Source organism: Triturus cristatus, chromosome 5_1 (assembly GCF_964204655.1).
Source record: "Triturus cristatus chromosome 5_1, aTriCri1.1, whole genome shotgun sequence".
NCBI lineage: Eukaryota > Metazoa > Chordata > Amphibia > Caudata > Salamandridae > Triturus > Triturus cristatus.
The window spans coordinates 256,322,072-256,343,404 of record NC_140587.1 but is presented as its reverse complement, the minus strand read 5'-3'; the positions used below and the strand labels follow the sequence as shown (position 1 = coordinate 256,343,404).

General features: G+C 45.0%; 1 protein-coding gene across 1 annotated transcript in view; it reads right to left on the bottom strand.

The window, feature by feature from the left end:
- Positions 1–21,333, bottom strand: part of NDRG1 (N-myc downstream regulated 1) — a 177,944-nt gene that overhangs the window by 97,074 nt on the left and 59,537 nt on the right. Inside the window, exons 2-3 of the mRNA XM_085604884.1 lie at positions 6,579–6,648; positions 97–132 (exon numbers count right to left, since the gene is read on the bottom strand). Of these exons, the coding sequence (XP_085461010.1) occupies positions 97–132; positions 6,579–6,632 (90 nt within the window). The 5' untranslated portion in view covers positions 6,633–6,648. The remainder of the gene's footprint in view (positions 1–96; positions 133–6,578; positions 6,649–21,333) is intronic.

Below are 21,333 nucleotides of genomic sequence, written 5' to 3'. Positions count from 1 at the left end.
TCGGGCTGTTTATCAGAGCTTAGGGGGTCTCAAAGAAAAGCATCAGCTGCAACTGTTTGTTTAGTGAATAACAGAAAACATGAAGGTGGTACTTGCCTGAATTTCGAGCTCTGGAAAGATTACGGAGATTCCCTGAAAAAGAAAATTTAGTTTGGAGATGTAAAATATATTTTTTAGAATACTGAATGCAGTTATACTCAACATTTATGATTTAACCTCCAGTATACATTTTTGCAACTTAACCTGGACTACTTGTGCATAAAATGTGTACTCTTGCAAACTCTGCACAGTAACAGAGTGGACCATGTACAGGTGGACACTGCCCTGTGTGGGGCCAGCCTATGTGCTTCCAAGATAGCAACTTGGGTCATCTCATGGTATTTGGAGGGCATTGGACGTGTAGTACACATACAAATAATAACAGCATACACCTCAATGATGGCACATTTGACACATGGCAAACACATGGAGATGATGGACGGAGCACTGAAACTTTTCAGACACTCACCCCAGTCACAGATCTGGGTTTATCATCATCGTTCTTTATCTCACTTCGCCACCCTAGTTCAGACCCAGCCATATGCAATCAGTCTTGACCCTGTTCCTAAAGGGAACAGTCCAGTGCCAACTGCCAAGCCAGGCCTTCTCTGGACCGGAAACAAGCATCCTGGGACCGGTTTCTGGGTAACATCCCTCATCAGCCAGGCTAGCTTGAATCCATTGGCAACGTGAGCAAGGGACCCACGTCTGGGCATACCCTGCCAACTTAGGGTGAACAAAGCAAACACAAGGAGATGATGGACGGAGCTCTGAAACTTTTCAGACACTCACAGATCTGGGTTGAATCATCATCATTCTTTAGCTCGCCATACCACCTCAGTTCAGACCAAGCCATATGCAATCAGTCTTGACCCTGTTCCTCAAGGGAACAGTTGAGCCGGAATTGCCAAGCCAGGTCTTCCCTGGACCGGAAACAAGCATTCTGGGACCGGTTTCGGGGTAACACCCCTCATCAGCCAGGCTAGCTTGAATCCAGTAGCAATATACACGTTGGTCATAGATGGTTTCTTTTTAGGTTAGTAAGAGTTTTAATTTTCTTAAGGATTATCGAGTCACAACATTGGTCTCCGAGACTCAAGTCGGTTGTGTTCCGACCACAAATTGCTAGGGAAACTGATAGCACAATCTAGGCTTTTGTTGCAAATACCACCCTATGATGTCGGGGGGATACACGGGTGGTAGCCAGAATCAGTGAAAAAAAAATTCCTACTCTCAGTTATAAAAGGAGTGCATCCCTATAAGGGGTGCATTGTGGTATACGAAGAGTCCCACATTAATTCCGTCCCCTGCCTTACTCTCATGACTCTTTGGTTGAAGTAGGAGGGCTTTCGGTAATGCACAGGTAAGCTTCCTGGTACCCACTTCATGAGATGTATTGCAGGACAGGAACCAGAAAGTCCAGGGCACAGGTGGCATGCCACTTCCACTCCCATTGTCGTGGCAGCGGAGGTCTATTTAGGGAAGGCCCATCTTGCACTCTCCTTTTTGGGGTGGCCACTCATGACAGGACACAGTATTGCAGCCTAGCATGTAGCTGTGTGACAAAGGAGGAGGAAAGGGGTCGCTTGCATCTCCACACCGTTTTACCTCCCGCAGGTGGACGCATATTATTGCACCCACAATGGCCAAGCAGCCTGCTTCCTGCACATATAGGCCCCCTTATTGTGCTATATGAAACGGAGCACAAAAGAAGAGAGATCACTCGTGCTTTCTCCTGGTGGTTGCTGCAGGAGCACCCGTGCTGTGCTCGGACTCCCTGAAGGAGGGTGCATCATTGATTATCCCTTCCTGGTCCTGGACGCCTGCTTTCCTGGACCGTGGTCTGCGTTATCTCCCAACTCAGACACCCATGATTACAGTTTCCCCTTTTTTCTGTGCCACCATGTTTTATTTTTGCTCTCTTGTATTAGTAATAGCTCCCAAGGTTGTATGGCTCATCTGTTATTCCTTGGTTTGGCCGGTGGCATACAGGTTGCAACCACTCCATAAGCTTAAGCCTAAGCCAGTAGGGCTATGGAAGGCCTTCTTCAGATGGTGCAGCAGAGTAGGTTTTCAGATCGCATAACTAAGAGCCCTGAGGGACTACTGTCTCTGGAGCTCGTTATATATCTGGGTGGTAATGACCTGGTAAAAATGGGATGAAAGGAGTGTCTTGAAAAAATTCACTTGGCTGGGCTGGGCTGGGCATTTCTAGAGGCTTGCATAGATTGGTCTCATACCTAGTTCAGACTGGAGCAAAAAAGGAATCAAGTCTGGGGTTATTAATGTGTCTGTTAGGCTTCGTACAAGCGTTTAGTGTATGAATGCAACACACACACTATTCAGTACTGTTAAACCCATTCATTGTGCCCACAGACACATACACTCAGCACTGCGTGCACTGTTCAGTACTGCACCTTTCTGTATTGTACCATGGTGTGCTAGCTGCAAATACACACACTGCCAGCACACACATTCCCTATGTGCATGCTGCACATTACTTTACACTTCATGTATTGCACTTATCATAAGCACACATGCACCTGGCACATGCTTTCACTGCTCACACACTGCACAGCACTATGTCGCACATTTATTAGGATCCCTTGTAGGTATACATATACCCAGTACATGTACTCACCATGCAATTCCCTAGCCCTGTATTGTACCCTTTCCAGGTTCACTTACATCTTGCGCAGAGTCACTACTTTTGTGCTGTGCAGAACTTCATTTCTAAGTGATGTGGGCCAAGGGCGAGTTAAGTACACAGCAGCAGAACTTTAAAAAGGTGAGTGAGCCTGTAGGCCTCACTCCAGTAATTGGTTAAATGGGACCTGTTCAGTCCTACTAAATGGTATGCTGCCACCACCACGCTTGTGCTGCTTAACTCTTGGTGGGGGGAGTAACTTTCCACCACTAGGAGGGTAACATTTGGGCAAGACTGGAATCTGTGAGTCATGCCTATGTTATGGCGCACATGCATGATCCGTTTTTGCCTATGACAACAAAAATCAGCATTAGGGATCCATACAACAGTACGGTTGGGTCCTCAGGGCAGGGGGAAAGGCCCACTTCCATGCAGAGGACTATTCCATTCCAACAGGTGGCTTGGTGTTGGGTGGGGAGAAACCATAGCAGATGTCCAGAGATTTAGGAACGCCACTGTGGGTTGCAGATGGTTTTACCTGTGTAGTACTAGTTGGAGCACAAATAAGGGAAATCTAGACCAGAGTGCCCGATTGTAACTAAGTACATATATTCATTTTCCTTAGACAAATTGTCATTGTTCGATAGATATGCATAAAAGGACCTGCGTCCCACCACAGTAAACTTTTGGCTGATAGCTTGTCATTGATTTGGTTGAGTTGGGGGAGTGAAAGGGTAAATCCAGACTGGGGGTCTATGGAAAGTTTAAAGAGGCCATATAATGAATAATGGCGCAATAGATCAATATTCAATACCTCTGATGACAACAAGTAAACATGTTTTTGTTGCGGATTATCAGAGATGCAGGACTGAGTAAAGAGAATGCTTTTTCTATATAAAGAACGGCTGCATTAATTCCTATCGCTCTCTAACCAACTCACATCCACAAAATGGAGCAAATGTTGCAAAATAGGTCTGTCGGATTTCAAAGCAGCACTGGGCATTCTTTACCATGGCAACAAAATAGTGTACAGAAGCTCAGTTTAAATGTTGAATGTCAGAGAACAGCCCATTTGCCACAGTACTGCCCAAGTGATAGAGACAACAAATCTTGGATTCTATGGAGCAGGGTGAGGAGACGGTCCACGTGCGTTCCTCCAACCTTGAATCCCATATGCCAGTGACAACTTAAATATTATACCTGCCCTTCTTTTGGCATGTAGGTGTCATTCTTTCCACAACAACCTGTCACTTGAGAATAGGACAACTCTTTGCCACGCTGCATTTCAGTACATGGCCTCCAAGTCTTGAGACTCTAAACTTCAAATTCAGAATGGTTCTTGCGTGTGCCCAGTAGACGAGCCACCTGAATGGGATGAGGGCTGCCCTAAAGTAGGCACAAGAGATTTGCACCTGCACTTTTAAGATTCAGTGATTCTGAAGGCTTGGGCTTCTGCAACCTTATAAAACACCAACCTGACCTTCATATCTTACGGTTTGTTTGACACAATGAAGCAGTAAAAATATTGTTCGAAAAATGTAGGGGGGTCTCAGAGATCAGATTTTAATTGAACATGGGGTCTGCCACAGCATTGAATGTGAAATGTTCAGGTGGAACATCGGAAATCTAAAGCAATGGCTCAGTCACCCGCGCCTGGGGGAGTGCAGTGTGTGCAATTTTTGCTCTTTTACATTTACACAGATGAAATGTAAGTAAATGCCTGTGGGCTGTTTGCAGTCAATTAATGAGAAATAGGATACTGACAACACACTAGTGCCGGACTTATTTTGTCCAGGTTACAAACATGTAGTCAAACTGCCCACTGCATGGGTTTGATCATGTACATATACAGATATTGCAGTCAGATATGTTATAATGGTGATCCCACAAACACTGAATAACAATGCATACTAAAGCGATGAATACACGCCTTATAAAACCACACCTTCTGTGGAGTATTAATTGTTGCTAGCAACTGCTTCAGTGAGAAACTCCCATACATCACTCCATAGCAACAGTGGTCCATAGGTAGAAAAGATAACACAAAATGCTAAACATATGCAAATCAAAGCAATGTTTAATATAAACTTATAGCCCGCAACGGCCCGCTTCAGAGTTAAAGGTCAGAACTGAAGGCGAGGGCCTTTAATGCCGGTATAGCCCATCTACAGAGGACTGTAAGGCTATTAGAACATTCTGCCACTAGAGGGCAGAATGTTCTAATAAATAAAACAAAGGCTTCAGGGAACCAGAGGGGATTGAAATCCCCTCAGGCTCCATGAGACCTTCTTTCACAGCAACAGCTATGAACGACAACATTGTAGATCCGGCCTTCAAACAGCCATTAGAAGCCTGGACACTTCATTGTTTTCAATGGAGCTCGCAAGATTCCAATGTTCTGATATATAGTAACCCATCCATAAATAAAATTCAAAAGTCTAGTCCTGCAGTGTCGCGTGAAGAAGTGATGAGAATAGAGTGAGGGAAGTGCTCAGGCAAAGGTGTACTAAACGTGACAAGAAAGCCTAATTTTGGTGTCACAATCACATTTGTAGAGATACAGGCCAAAAAGTATACAATAAATCAACACAAGCTCTGTCTGTATACATTGTTGACCTCATTTTGATCCTTAGCTGAATAGTAGGACCATCATCAGGACAGATACAATGTAGGCCAGAGTTACTTCTAAACTCAATAGGTTGACAGGAGCTGAGCAATCACCAAAATCTTGGGAAGGTGCTGGCGGGATCAAGAATTCTCACGTTCGACTGTGGAACTTGATCGATGTACAGTATTAGAGAGGTGGGCCATTCGGGAGAGCCCTCTGAGGCGGAGCTGCTGAGAACCAGAATATTGCATCAGCACTATCTCTCATGAAGGGCAGTACACGCGCTTCAAGGGACAGCAGTGTCGGCATCTGCTGCCAATAGAGGACGACGAAACGGCTATCACTTGAAGTGCATGCTGCCCTTCACGAGAGACAAACATCGATTACAGTAAACTGCAGGGTCGGATTGGTAACGCGGGCACTGGGGCAATGCCAGAGGGGCCGGTGTCCAGTTCCAGCTGTGGGCTGCTTTTTTGAGCAGTCTGGGGGCCGATTTGGGTGGCTTCTGAGTTGTTCAGATACTGCCAGCGGCCCAGTGGGTGCCTGAGTGGCCTTTCTGGAGGCAGATGGGCGTCCATTACCGCCCTTTTATCAAGGGGCAGAGGTGTCACTCCCTTTCTCTTGCTGGGCCGGCCCATTAATATATGCTGATTGAGAGGGGGCCTGAGCAGAAGTGACCTCACTTGTTTTCAGGTGTGTTTCACCAGTGTAAACTAATCTGTGCATTTCTTTACCCCCTCCCCTCCTTTTGTTTTTTTTTATAACATTTTGCCGAAGCAGTGTTTTGTGGAAAGACAATATGCAAATTTGGGCCACTTTTGTTTAGCGTGCCTGGGCCGATTTTTAATCCCAATCCAACCCTGGTACACACTGTAGGACTTTATTTTGGAATGTTATTTATGGATGAATTACTATATATTAAAAGCACTGTTTTGATTTGCCTAGGCTTATCGTTTTGTGTTACATTTTCTCCATGGAGACCACTGTTGCTACAGGATCATCATTACCACGTGTCGCTTGGATGCTTAGAGTTTTCCTTGTTTCTTTGAAATACTATACATAAATCGGCATATGATAAAATACTGGTTATGGTGAAGCTTGCTGCTGTTAAAATATTTAAGATGCAGGTAGCATTTTGCCAAGTCTCGGATATTACAAATTTCATAGAGCAGATTCTGGGACATACCATCAGATGAGTAAGATCTCAATTTGTATAAGAGAGTAAAGGAACAATGTAGCTTCAGATTTTGCGAAATATAGAAATATAAGTAACACAACACTTACCTCTTCTGTTATTAGAGGTCTGACCTCGGACACATCCTCGAGTACGATCGACATGGTGGATAATGTGATTCTGCAAAAGAAAGGTTTAGCATTTAAAAATGCACGTTTAACAAGATGAAATACATAAACATCTACGTAATGTCAAAGAGCCCACAGTGCTTAAATCCTTTTATAACGTTATTGCATGTATTTCATTGAAATCACGCAAATATACCGAGATATAATGCATGCTTTATTCGACACTAAAAACAGCACCGTAACTACGGTGTTCTTTTCAAATGTCTGCCCTACTTGACAAAATATTTCTGCCACAATCTAAGAGTTACAGATAATGGTATGAATGAAGCCTTCACGTCCCTAAAAGACCAGCACATTCCAATGTACCAGAGAAGTCGTTAAAATTACAAAAACAAATTAATAAAAAATAAATATAAAAACACTATTGTAAAGTGGATTGCCTTTTTCATTTGTTCAAACTATATTTCTTTCAGAGAGTCTTCTCATATGGGTTGCTGTCTCACTTGATTGTCAGGTGGTTCAGCATCGCATCAACTCACCCGATCTTCTTAACATCTCAATAAAGGGTGCACGGGGTGGCCTGATTTTGGACATCTTTAATATCTATGCTAGAGGCACGAAGGGAGGTTTACAATCTCCCATAATAGCTCTATTAGAAGGCTCGCTTAGGCAGCGTCCCAACAAATCTCGCGTCCTGGTGGCAGGAGACCTGAATTGTACGTTTGAGCCCTTGGGCCTGGACGATATATTGGGTATTGATGAGGAGGACTCCAGGAGAGGGATTCCTGCCCTAGCCTTGCCCCCCATTAGGAGGTGGACCCAAGTGGCGGTACAGATTAATTCCCTAAACTTGGAACTTGATCTTAGGGCTGTCAATGGGAGGACAAAGTCTGACTCAGTAGGAGCCCATACCTATAACAGGCCGAACCACACGTCAAGAATAGATTATATTCTTCTTGACGCCAGTTCATGGAGTATCCTGAGGGATATGGAGGTTGTACCGACAACTGAGAGTGATCACAATCTCCTCTCACTTGCCCTCCCTCCCCAGTGGCTTAATGATCAGGAGGGAACTCTATCCCGCATAGCACCAAACACCCACGAAGTTTACCCATCTAACTGCGGCAGACGATTGAAGTGGGCTAAGCTCACTATGGCAGAAGAGAAAGTGGCAGCTATAGGGGTGCTCCTAGCTGCAGCTCAGTGTAAGCTGGACTCGCTGACCCATTTGCCTGAGGAAGTCACTATGACTTTTTGCAACTTAACCAGGGCCCTGAGCAATCTCTTCATTGTCCCAAGCATGGCTCCCTGCGCTGGTAATAGGAAGAAGCCGCCTAAAGTGCAGGGATGGTTTACCAAAAAATGCAGGGAAAAGAAAAAAGTATTGGTAGGTGCTGTTAAAGCTAAATCTCAAGCTGCAATTAGGCTCGCAAGGAAAGACTACTCCCAGACCATAAAAGTAGCAAAAAGAGAGTGGGGGGAAAAGTTCTGGGCAGACCTTTTGAAGGCAAGTTTGGGCAGGGATGCTAGGGGATTTTGGAGTCTGGTAAGATCTAGGGACAGGCCTGTCGGCACTTTGCTGACGTGCAACATCCCAGCCCAGAACTGGTTCAACCATTTCCTGTCCCTCTATACTCCTCCTGAGGGGATTTTTATCGACTCCTTTCCTCTGGCCGACTACACAAGGGTCAGTGAGGGTGATGCTTTTACCGCCAGAGAAGCGGAGGTCGTAATCAAGTCCCTGGTACCCCTAAAAGCTGCTGGGCCTGATGGGATACCCGGTTATTTGCTACGTGCCAAGCCTAAGGAATGGGGGAAGCTGGTTTCCACCCTACTTAACGCTATTTTTTGGGGGGGGCCCTGTACCTGAATCATGGAAGGGGGCGGAGGTTGTCCCTATATTTAAGAAGGGATGTCGAGACAACCCCGCCAACTATCGGCCCATAAGCCTTATTGACTCATCCCAAAAGGTGGTAGGGAAGTTGATTCTGGGGAGAGTGCTCCAATGGCTGGATGACAACAACATTCTGTCATATCTCCAGGCTGGATTCCGCTCTGGAACTGGGACCACTGAGCAGGCCTTCAGATTGGCCCTCCTGTATTGGAAGGTGGTCGTGCTGGGCAAGGGCAGTCTTTACTTGGCCTTTATTGACCTTAAGACTGCCTTTGACCTGGTACCTAGGGAGGAACTGTGGAGGGTCTTGCAGGGCCTGGGGTTGCCCCCTTATATCCTATCGCTCCTGATGAAATTACACGCAGGCAACTATGCGCAGGTGCGATGGGGTATGAATGGGGAGAAAACCGACAGGATTCCAGTGAGGTGGGGTGTCCGCCAGGGATGTGTGCTAGCTCCCACCCTATTCTCCCTTTATGTGAATGGGGTGGTTGAGTATCTGCTAAAAGAACCCGCAGATGCACCTTCCCTGGCGGGCAAACGGATTCCAACACTGCTCTTTGCAGATGATACCCTCCTCATTTCAAAGACCCCCCAGGGCCTTCAAAAACTTTTAAACCGCTTCCAGGAGTTTTGTTCCCTTAGGGGGTTGGTGATCAATGTCGACAAGACCAAATTCTTGATCATGAATCCTCCTAAGAAACTAGGGCGTCCCCCGGCCTTGAACTCTGTTCCTTTAGAAAGGGTATCAGAGTTTGACTACCTGGGAACCCGCCTTAGCGATTCACTGAACTGGACCCCGCACATCCATAAGATGCTCCTCACCCACAAAAGGGTGGGTGGTGTTTTGCTTAGGAAACAACGTTCTTCCACAATTAAACCTATCGCCCCAGTTGTGGAGATTTATAAAACCAGAGGGGCTAGCGCTGCCTTATACGGGGTGGAGTTGTGGAGTACATGTAACCTGGAAGTACTAGAAAAATCTGAGAGCAAATTTCTGAAAGACCTGATGGCCCTCCCTTTGAGCACGCCCACAGTTCCTGTGCTGTTGGATCTAGGCTGCAGATCGATTGCAGACCAAGCACGACTTCGTCTCTTGCTCCTGTGGGCCCGGTTGTGGAGGGTGCCCGAATTATTCTCTTACTCCGAGGCACTGTCCGAGGTTATGGCAATGGGGGGCTGGCATAGGATTAAATGGTTAAGGGACGTTAAATGCCTCTTAGGGGAGCTGGGTCTTGGTGAAGCTTGGGTCACTCGATCTGCCCCACCTAAAGCCACGATAAAGAAATTGTATTGGGAATGGGTCTCCTATAAGCTCACTGTCGATCCACGTCATTGCAATTCCACAGCAGCCTTTTTGAGGATTAAAGACGTGGTGGCCTATGAACCATATCTCGACATGATTCACATTCCCTTTGACCGGGCCTTGTACTTCAAGTTTAGAGTGGGGACTTTACCTGTAGGCGACCTAACAGCCCGGTGGAAATCATCCCTCCAGTCCTCCCCCTTCTGTGCCCTTTGTCCCACGCGAGTCAAGACGGTGGCACATATTCTTTTTGAATGCCCAGATTATTGTACACCTAGGAGGCGCTGGCTCAAACCACTGTGTAGACTTTTAGGTACTCGCCAGCACATTGTGGCCCTACGCATCTTATTGTCCGACACATCCACCTTGGTGGTTTGTGGGGTGTCAAAATTTCTAAAGTGGTCTTTGTTGATTCGTGCAAAAAGGCTGTCAGTCTCAATTTAATTCTATTTTTAACTGTATTTTATTGGATCATGTCACTGTTTTTATTTCTCTTTTGTATATATTGTAATAACTTTGACTATTTTTACTTGTTGTAAAGCTTTTATGATATTCATATATCGAAATAAAGCCAATCAATCAGTCAATCAATTTCTTTCAGAGAGGCAGAATATACGTACTTGAACCTAGAAAAGGAAATGCTCTTGTGATTCTAGTTCACATACGACTCTTCACTGAATTCACGAGCATTCAACTGAAATGTTTTAACTGCAAGGAGAGTCACAGAACACCAAATAATAGCACAGGCAAAGCCAAAAGGTCTGGGTTTTAACGTGCTAATGTTTTCAGCATAAGCATGTTAAAGCCACACAAGAAAAAAAGGTGGACTGTTTTGAACACCCGCCCCACCCGTTTTTTATACCATCCTTTTTATTTCCTTTTCAAAGAAAAGTTGGATGCCATGTGAACCCTTCTCGTAGTCTTTAGTTTCTATGATATGGTAAGGAAGGCGTATAATCAGGCTCCCCAGCACCAGACCATCTTTTAACACAAACTAAAATAGAATGGTAGGGAGCCTTCAGTATAACGCATCTTTTGTTTTTTTTATGAAAACGAAAAAAATACTCATTTCCTGCAGCACCTGGGTGTTACCTGAAAGGAAAGGGCAGGCGGGAGGAACAAGTGCACAGGATAGGCAGGGAGGGACGGGCAGGGCGGAACAGAAGACGAGTGTGAGCTGAGACCCAAGAGAGGTAATCTGCGGGAGTGGATGAACTATACTATAGCTTTAAAGTAGTCCCCGATACACCTGAACAGCCAATAGCAGAAAGTGAGAAAGAATTACTCCATTGGACTGAGTCAAGATTTGAGTGACTAAGCATTAACCCAATTGCTAAAAGCAGATGGTCGAAGAAAGCCAATAACTGAAATGGGTAGACATGAGGCCAGTGGCATGGATATTATTGTGGTAGTAGGCCTGGTTGACAGACGAAATGACGAAACCCAGACCTAATAAGAATATTTTTTTTCAATTGATTATATATATTTATTGCCAAGTTTATCACCGAACATTGCATTCACAGGTAACAAAAAAAAAAAAAAAGCTGAATATAGAGCATTGCATTATGTGAGCAGGGCAACCCGTGGTGGCCGAAACACGTCATACCACCATGTCAAGGAAGATAAAAGCAGAATAAGCACAAATCTCTATTGTCCATGTCCCTGTGATGCTCGAACAGCGTGTTGCCTGGGACTGGTGTTTGCATATATATGCCTACCTACATACATACATACATACACTTGCTGGCTGCCACCGTGCACCAGACAATGGGTGCATCAGCAATATGGAAACAGCTAAATCAGCAGGTATATACCTCCAATACTTTGTATACAAAAAAACCACACAAAGACGCCGCTGCTTCTGGAAAACTGCAAAATGGGAGTTATTTCAAAGTGCTCACCGTGCTACCCAGACACGTTTCGGGTGAAAGCAAAGCACTGAAATCTTGCTCAAATAATAGGAAAAGGTACAGCTAAAGAAATACAGTTACAACCCTGGGTACCGATATTACACACAATGTACAATGTCGACAACCACCAAGAGTACTAAATGCACAGTTTGAATGATGCAGCCTGCTAGGAAAGAAGCCAAAACTCAAGCAAACTCAAATAAAGTGCTTCATGGTCTGGAGGTCGAAATGCTAGGTGTGGGCAGTCTTGCTTTCTCTCAGAGGTAGGGTTTGCAGGTACCTTGAAAATGATACATCAGGTAATCCAAAAGGTACTGATAACACTGAACCATCAGCTTCAAGTCAAGGAGGAGACATCTCAGCACAGAAGGAGGCAGACTTCCTGTTTGACTCGGTCTGTAACATTTGAGGAAATTGTATGTAGGCACACAAACAAGGACCACACAGAACCCTTTCAAGCCTCATATCTGACCTGTGTGCGACACAGAAAGATTCTAGAAATCAGCACATCTAGGCAGGGTCAGAGAGCCCGTTTTGGAAGGAACCCGAGCACGGAGGTGTTCACGGGGGTTTGCTTATGCCAGACTGGATGGCGGGCCGGGAATATCAGGAACTGAACTTTCCACACTGGTGAACTCCGAATACAAACAGGCCCAGTGCAGGATTCTCTGGAAAGGAGTAACAAGGCCTCATTGGCACTCAGGTCTATGTCTCAGGACTCAGGAGGCCAACTGTGGGCTTCTTCACAAACAAGGAAACAGCAAGGCCTCATTGGCACTCAGGTCTATGTCTCAGGACTCAGGAGGCCAACTGTGGGCTTCCTCACAAACAAGGAAACAGCAAGGCCTCATTGGCACTCAGGTCCATGTCTCAGGACTCAATAGGCCAACTGTGGGCTTCCTCACAAACAAGGAAACAGCAAGGCCTCATTGGCACTCAGGTCTATGTCTCAGGACTCAATAGGCCAACTGTGGGCATCCTCACAAACAAGGAAACAGCAAGGCCTCATTGGCACTCAGGTCTATGTCTCAGGACTCAGGAGGCCAACTGTGGGCTTCCTCACAAACAAGGAAACAGCAAGGCCTCATTGGCACTCAGGTCCATGTCTCAGGACTCAATAGGCCAACTGTGGGCTTCCTCACAAACAAGGAAACAGCAAGGCCTCATTGGCACTCAGGTCTATGTCTCAGGACTCAATAGGCCAACTGTGGGCATCCTCACAAACAAGGAAACAGCAAGGCCTCATTGGCACTCAGGTCTATGTCTCAGGACTCAGGAGGCCAACTGTGGGCTTCCTCACAAACAAGGAAACCGCATTAGAATGAGTCATGAGATCTCCAGAAAGGCAGTCGGCTTAGTCTTAGCCTTGAGGAAATCGGCATTAGGTAGTTCCAAAAATTTAGTGAGGATTCAAAAGTTTCCTCTGATGTTGTTTTATTGCCTAATCCTAGTTTTTTGTGTGGTTCCCTTAGTGGAACTTTCCTCTTCTTTCCATTTAGATGAGAAACATCGCCAGACAAGTAATTACAAGTGTCTGAGAGCGATTCAAGCATTCCATCCATCTGGGTTTGGTTTGTAGACATCTTTCTGTAGACACCTTTTTCTCTGGCATTTGTCAAACTTCAGGTGCTTTTGAAAACCTACCTGCGGGGAGCACTCCTTGAACTTGGAGTGAATTTGTTGTAGTATCTTAATGTCAGTGTTGAAAGAATACAACTCATTCAACAAATGTGGGGTGAAGAAATGATCTAGGGGGTCAGATAAACAAGAATAAAAAGGGAAACCATCCAATCAAAAGCAGGAAATAGATAGATAATAAATGTGTCAAATCATAAGCAAAGGGCAGATCCAAACACCACCCACCCCACAAAGACCTGAATGAACCGCTGTTTGCAAAGGACAGTTGAAACAGGCTATGGAAACTCCAACTCAGTACTAGCAGAACTTCCCTTTTTTACCCCAAAAAAAATACATTTATTGCACTGGCTCAGGAGCACAAGACCCTCAGTGCTTACTCTACTAACGCAGAGGCTGTGACTAGCTGCAAAGGCCTGATTACAAGTTGGGCGTTTACACACAGGTTGGTATTAAGAGTTTGGTTTTATTTAACGCATCCGATAATTATCAGATGAGTTACATAACCCAACATTCGGTACATTTCGGCAGGTCAGACCGGTCGATCGAAATTTAAGAGGAGAAAAACATACGGTATTTACCCTATCATGCAGGTTTTGGTGTGTTTAACATTAAAAAGAAAAGAAATACATGGCATTCCCAATAAACTCATAACAGGTGTCATTTATCACACCTGGTAAATACCGTACCACAGTCATTTTTATCAGGGGCGATAAACAACATCTTAACTTGCAATCCGGCCCCTCGACTGAAACATACCATTTACCTATGCACACCTATTGGTGGCTCCTGCACGAATTCAGGACTGGGCTATGGAATCATTATAAATCTAGGATGTCCCAAGGGGAAAAAACTACTGACTGCCAAGCAAAATGCTCACACCTAAGAAGCCAGACACACGTTCCTTTGGCTTCGGGTATAGCAAAGATAAGGTAGACATCCTCATGCTACCCGGAAAGTAATTAAAAAAGGGCCAGGCCTACAAGTTTTGGAAAGAAGGAAATGTACAATGACATGAAACTCAAGACTGGCTTTAGAGACCTTTTTCCACCTTCGGCACCACCTTTGCAATGCACTGCTATACACAAAATGAGCCCTAGGTTCACACACAAAGTTTAAAGGACCACTGATCTCATAGCAGAGTAGTTATTTTTCATTGTCAACTGCTTTTTTTCTGCTGTTCAGCTTGCATCCAAATTAGTGCTACAGAAATGTAAGTAAATCAATTAATGTTACTCATCTTGCACCTGGACCGGTCTGATTTTGGCTACTGAGCACAGTCACTTCAGTTTCTTTTACTTTTCTGGGTACAATTTGTAGCATCCCTTGATCCAGAATGGCAATCAAAATCCTCGACTGAACAGATTATGAATACCAAGATGAACTTCTGCTCCTGTTTGAATAGCTCTCAAAATAAAGTCTAGATGAAACAAATTCAAATTTAAATAGGATGGGAATAGGACATTTTAAACAGTATGGAAAGAGCTCGGCCTGATAAGACTCTCGCGGAGAATGTTGTTTGCGAACACAATCAATGTCTCCACTGCTCACTGGAGAGCCTCCTGCATTTTAAAATTAAACTCTAGATGGTGTTTCTGGCATACATTTATGGAAATGTAGTGAGAGGTTAGGGAGATTTGGTCGCTTGGGCCCCGATTCACAAAGGTACACTTACACGCAAGTTTATGGTTGTTTGCTACACTTACATGCAAGTTTATGGTTGTTTGCTACACTTACATGCAAGTTTATGGTTGTTTGCTACACTTACATGCAAGTTTATGGTTGTTTGCTACACTTACACGCAAGTTTATGGTCGTTTGCTATTCACAAAGGGATTTTGAGTAGTATCTTTACGGGTGCAGAGTCGCCGCACATAAAAAGATGGGTCTTTATGTGCAGAAACCCCGCACTGAAAAATACAACCCGTAAATCTCTTTGTGAATAGCAAATAATAAACGTACACGAAGTTATTTTGGTTACCTCTCATGCATCATTAAACTATGCACTGCCAATTACAAATGCCAGCCTAAAGTTGAGCAACGTGTCATTTATAAATTGCTAGATTTAGGAGAAGTTAATTATAGTGGACATACATCAGAAGAAAAAAAACAGTGGGCTTCTGGAATGTAGTCACAGAAGCTTTCAAATAATGAATTCATCAATTCGGGTGGCCTTTCTGGAAAAGTCCAATACCTGAACAGAGAACTCTACATGGCGGCCGTCTGCTGCTTCACACAGCTCTCTGGTTTTCCCATATTGCAGCTGCCCCAATTTGCCCTTTACCACACCTAATTTTCCAACAAGACCCAGCCCCTGCTCGCTCCTGGAAAGCCAGAAGCCTGCAGTGCACTGCCCGCAAGGTTCTGGGTGAAGATGGTTACATTCACTGATCCTAGTCCGTCTTCTTCCCGCATGGTTTGCCTTCACTTTCCTCCCGTACAAGTGTCATATCCCTTCGACAGTAAGTAATGCTTAGGGATGAAAAAATTAATCAAACAAGCAACCAGAAAAATAAAATGCAAAAGTCCCAGCAGCTAAACCGCTCTCGGGCATCCCATGCCAGGAAAATTGATAAACGCCCTGGGATAGTCATGTTTCCTGTCCCTTCCCGACATTTATTCTCTTGCCATTTGGAAGACGCTGCTTCCCACAAACTTGTTATTGCATTCAGTGCTGAAAACTGCTTTTTGTGGCAATCGGTTAAAAAAAAAACACAGGTTGCTCTGGTTCTCTAACCGCATATGTGTCCTTGGTACTGTATTTTATCTGTATCATTCTGCAGTGTGGCAGGCTTGCAAACACTAATGTGCCATTTTAAACTTTCAACATCATTATTTATGTATTTGTTTTGTAAAAACACCGTCTGAACTCATTGATTCGTATACACATGATTTTAATGCAACAAGACGAGATTCTTGTAACCAAAATGAAATTTCACGCTATATGACTTGTTAGGTCGAGGGACCATCCGGTCTGCCGAAGGCAGAACCGGAAGTCCGGAGATTTAATGTTTTGGAGAAGAGGGGCTTGAACCCGCCCCTCTTTTCCCCTCTTCTCCATTGGCTGGCCGCTTGAATGCTGGCTAGCCATTGGAGAAGAGGTTTGTCTCTCCGAACAGGCCCCGTCCTTTTCGGATTCGGGGGCGTGTTTTTTGCTACTTTTCTGATTATCTCCTCCAGGCAATGGCAAGAGGAGAGAAAAAGAAAAACACGCCCGGAATCCGAAACCGCCGCTGCCTTTCTCCGAGGCATTTCTCCTTCGCCTCGGAGAAAGGCGGCGGGGTTCCAGGCTGCCTGCCTCCTGTTTAAACCACTGTCTGCAACATGTGATGGCCCCCTCCGCCTTCACTCGCCCCTGCTCTTCATGCCAGCCGTGACTAAATACACACGTAGAACAAATGTGCAGCGGGTGAGCCGTGTTTGAATAAGTGTGCACTTTCTGCGTACGTAATGAATACGCTGTAACTACGGAGTATGTAGATAGGCCTTTTATTCAATGTGCACCACGTAGGAGGCAGTGTATCGTCCTTCGCCTCTAGGCTGCCTCTCCACGGGACCCGCTCTAGGGGAGGGGCCCAGTGTCGGCACCAGAGTGGTCACATAAATGCATTTGAGGGCAGTGGTGGGAGAGCACACCTGGAGCCGGACCCCTCCCCTCTCACCCCGCTGGAGCGGGGCCCAGAGATCAGCGGACCAGCCCACCAAAGACCGCGCTCTGCTTGGGTCACCTCGGGGTAAGTATGCGCAGGTGCACGCAGTGGAGGCGTGCAGGCCAAGTAAACAGGCTCGAAAGCGGGAGCAAGCGAGGCAGATAGCACATACTGCCGCTGGCCTTGCAATGCGTGTTACCGCCTTTGTTTACAGGCGAATTGTTACTATCCACGGGGAAGTATAGTCGTTCGCTCAGTATAGCGTGTGCACACCGAGCCTGGCTCCTTAAGTGCACCATGGATGTTTTCTTGACTAGTGAGCTTGAGATGTGTATAGTGCATTTCCACGACTCCCAGGCCTTCAGCCTTTCCCATGCACTGCGTTTTAGATTTTACTCCCTCGATGTTTGCAGCCCTCGAGGCAAGGAAAACCACTCTCAAGCCATACCATTGTTATCCGTTTGGGTTGGAAGTCATCCAATCAGGGGGTCCTTCCCCACTTACGGTTTTTTCTTCGGTACTCATGCAAAGGTTACAACTTAACGCAAACTGCGCAGGGACATTAACCATAAATTCACTGTGGGATTTCCAACTTGTCTCAGGACGAGAAAACTGATTTTCATGCATATATTGAAGACTTCAGCTCTATCTACCGTTAATAAAGGCCACGGTACGGAGTTACATTTGCCCATGTTTTGAAAGGGTGGGCGGGGAGGTAGATTCAGGTGGGCGGCTGGAGGTTGCAGGGATGGAAGGCAGGCAGAGAAAAGCGTGGGTGGCCACAAGCTTTATATCTGGTTGTGGTGGCGCGCGAGTGGCTTCCAGAAAGGCAGGTAAAGAAGTAAAATGGGGAGAAAAGTAGGCCAGCCTTCGGGGAGGTTTGTAGACATTGAGCATTCAACAGTCATGGCAGACAGAAAATGGCAGGGGGTGTGCAGAAGAGGCATGATGGGGCGGGGCAGGCAAACGACAGGGGTGTAAGTGGCGAGTTATGGAAACTTGGGGGAAGCAGATTGGGAGAGAGGCAAGCAGATCTAGAAAGAAACGCGAAGACAGTTTGGAATTAACAGCCTATTTTTCACCCCCAGGTTAGCTCTATAGAATTGGGGTTTGCACTCTCAAGGAAACATATGGTGCCCAAACTGTAATTGGTTACGCCACTTGTTTAGCGGTACCGCTAGACGCCTCTGTACAAACTGCTCTCCGGTTTGTTTTGACACGAGCGGGGAGTGCTGGCCGTTATCTTTCGTATGGTAATGAAACGCACACAGACGGAAGTTGGGGTAAGCTTAAAATATTGTTGGCTCCGTCAAAGAGTTTGATCTTTTGTTCACTGCCGCCCAGTGTTAGTTAGCAAGACGCGGTAGGAGGGCTTTATGCAAAATCACGCACTCCATTAAGTGGCCTGAGGAGAAAGCGCCTAGACATAGAAAATCACATGGTGCACAGACACAGCATTGCGCGAGCAACCACACATACTCTTGGTATTCTGGAAGCATGTGGTATACAAAATCCATTATTGGGTTGCACAAAATTATATACGCAGTGTTGGAAAGTTGAAATAGAGCCCCGACGCTTGTAAAGCATCAGAATGCGGGAGACGGTCTTTTCTCTAACTTTTGTTATTTATTGTGCACACGGAGATGCCAGTGGCGAGACCTATTGTATTTTATCACACGGCGGAGTATTGTTTTGTACCTCGTTATATGGCATTGGAAGCGTGTATGTGCAGCGCGGACAGTCCTTTATAATAGGCTTGTTATTGCTGATGGTTTGTAGAGCATTTTTCATTACAGTTACAAAGGCGTGCTTGAGTGAGAGCCTACATCGCACTGTCAATACCTTTGTTACTTAAATATGTGTAGATAGAGTGCTATAGAGACACGCCGCCAAATCTATTTACTGAATGCAATATCTTGATTGACCTGGGGGAAGGTGAAGGCTGCCTTATAGAACACGCATTTCAATGCAATAGGTCTCGCATGTTCGAGAGTTTAAGCTATTGTCATTGTAAATGGCAATGCCTTTTATTTATCGTTTTTGATAATTAACACCTAAATAAAAGGTGTTGTCATTTACAATACCAATAGCTCAAACTCTTGTAAATGCAAGATTTTTTTAATTTTTTTTTTATAAAGCGTCCGCCATTGTCCCGGGCTGCTTGGAGAGTGAAAGCGCGCATGGCACGCCGTCTGTTGCAGGAAAGCATGTCGTACCTGCAGTAGAAGAAACTCATTAAAGAAAATAGTGCTTACAGACTAAGTAAGACATACCTTATAACAACAGAAGGTTACAAATGGAAGGAATCCGGTACTAAGGAGGGACTAACAAGCCTGTTAACAAATCAGAAGCCGCCTGTTGACTAATCAGAAGCCAGCATTTACAGAGGACCATGAGACAAGCCAATTAAAAATATGGGTGGGGAGTGGGCGGAGCTTCAAGTCCATACTCCAATACAGCTTGCCTTGCAGACACTGACAAAGTGCACACATCAAAGCTCACCTTTGGCATTGGTTTTTATAGGGCGTTGGCTTGGTCTAATGCGAATGTGCAGGTGATTGGTGGTATTTAACTCTTTTTAGAAAGTTTATGGGGCTGTAACCTCCAACTATTTTTTTTTAATCTTCAATATAGATGAGCATATTGGTAAACTGCACCTGCATAGCTTACAGGGAAGCTATGTTAAAGGCGAGCATTCAGAACTCTGCGCCTATCTTTTTCCATTTTATAGGTTGAAACATGAATTGTAAGAGGGACATCACCCACACGGTCTTATAAGGGATTGCAGAAACTCACTTTGACACTTGTGTGTCACAAAATCTCACTGTAGACAAGGTGGATGATCATAGCGCTGTAGTGGGCATGCTCCCAGGAGGTTGTGTGTGTGGGTGGCTCTATTTGTGTGTGTGGCTCTGCAAATGCCATAGGTCTCGCATTTGAGAGTGATTAAGCGATTGACATTGTAAATAACAATGCCGTTTCTTTAACCCCTCCCCTGCTCATAACGGAGCCATTCCGTCATGAGCCACGGTTGCCGTGTGCTCATGACGGAGTGGTTCCGGAATTCCCGCCGCAGCGAAGGGGTTAAATGTTTTAAAAACAAAAATAATGTCATGAGCATTGCCAATAGCTCTAACTTTAACAATGCAGAGACCGTTGTATTGTAAATGCTTGTTTTTAACTTGTGAGGTGAGGAAATGCGAATCAGTGTATCCATGTATCTACGCGTGGATAAGGAAGAAGAAAAAAAAACACATTAGACAATAACTTGGTCCTTTATGGGCAAAAAAAATATATAAACAACTAACATACAACATTTGTAGAGGGTGTTTATCTGAACACAAAACAGCAAACGCCTAAAGGAATCCAAGTTCCTCACTATATCGCCTGCAGCACAAACAATCCTGCGAAGCTACAGGCTCCTCCTCTATGCGGGCAAAAAACTCTCCCACTCAGAATAAAGCGTATGGAGCAACTGAACTACAATGAGCTGGGCTGATGCAAGCATCTGTCAGACCATTACTAAATAGCATTGGAGTCATGACAACGTAAATTAGCAAACACGTATCATCAACAGAGGCGTAACTTGGTCAGTAAGATGTGGGGGGGGGGGGACGTTGAGCGTCAGATATCCAGACGATCACGCTAGCATATAATGTTAAAATAACATTATACGACAAGCAGGGCACATGAGAAGAGCTTAAAGGGCAGTGGAAAGGGAGAGTAATGCGGATTGGCAAGAGTAGTAAGTGAGAGAAACAATAGTTTGTAAAATAATTTTATTAATTACATTTAAAACAGGAGATGTGAATGTGTGTGTGTGTGTGTTTTGGTCAGTGTTTGCATGCCAAAATCCCAGGTGAAATCTGACAGACATCACCATGCTCGACCGAAAGCACCTGTACCCAACTATATTCATAAGAAAAACCATGGGAGGGGTGGGGGAGGTGGAGGAAGGTGGCAACACTCCAAATACCCCACCCCCCACCCGAAGCTACATTCCTGATCATCAACACAACGAATAAAAGAACACAAGGTTTGCCAGTAAACAAGACAAAGAAAGATTAGCACTACTAGTTGGGAAAGTGCCTTTTAAAAAAAAACGGAAAAAAATACAAAACACAACAACCCTAATAAATCACTCCAATCAAATAACAATGAATCCCCAAAAACACAGAGCAAGCTAACAGAATTAATTAATAAAAAAGCCTATCTGTAATCACCCCTCCCCCCCGCCCCCTCCCCCCCCCAATGCCACCGCTCCCCTCCTCCGACCTTAGGAGAGCTGAAAGATAACCCAATCACAATGATGTAAAGTACAATAAAAAAAAACTCACCAAAAA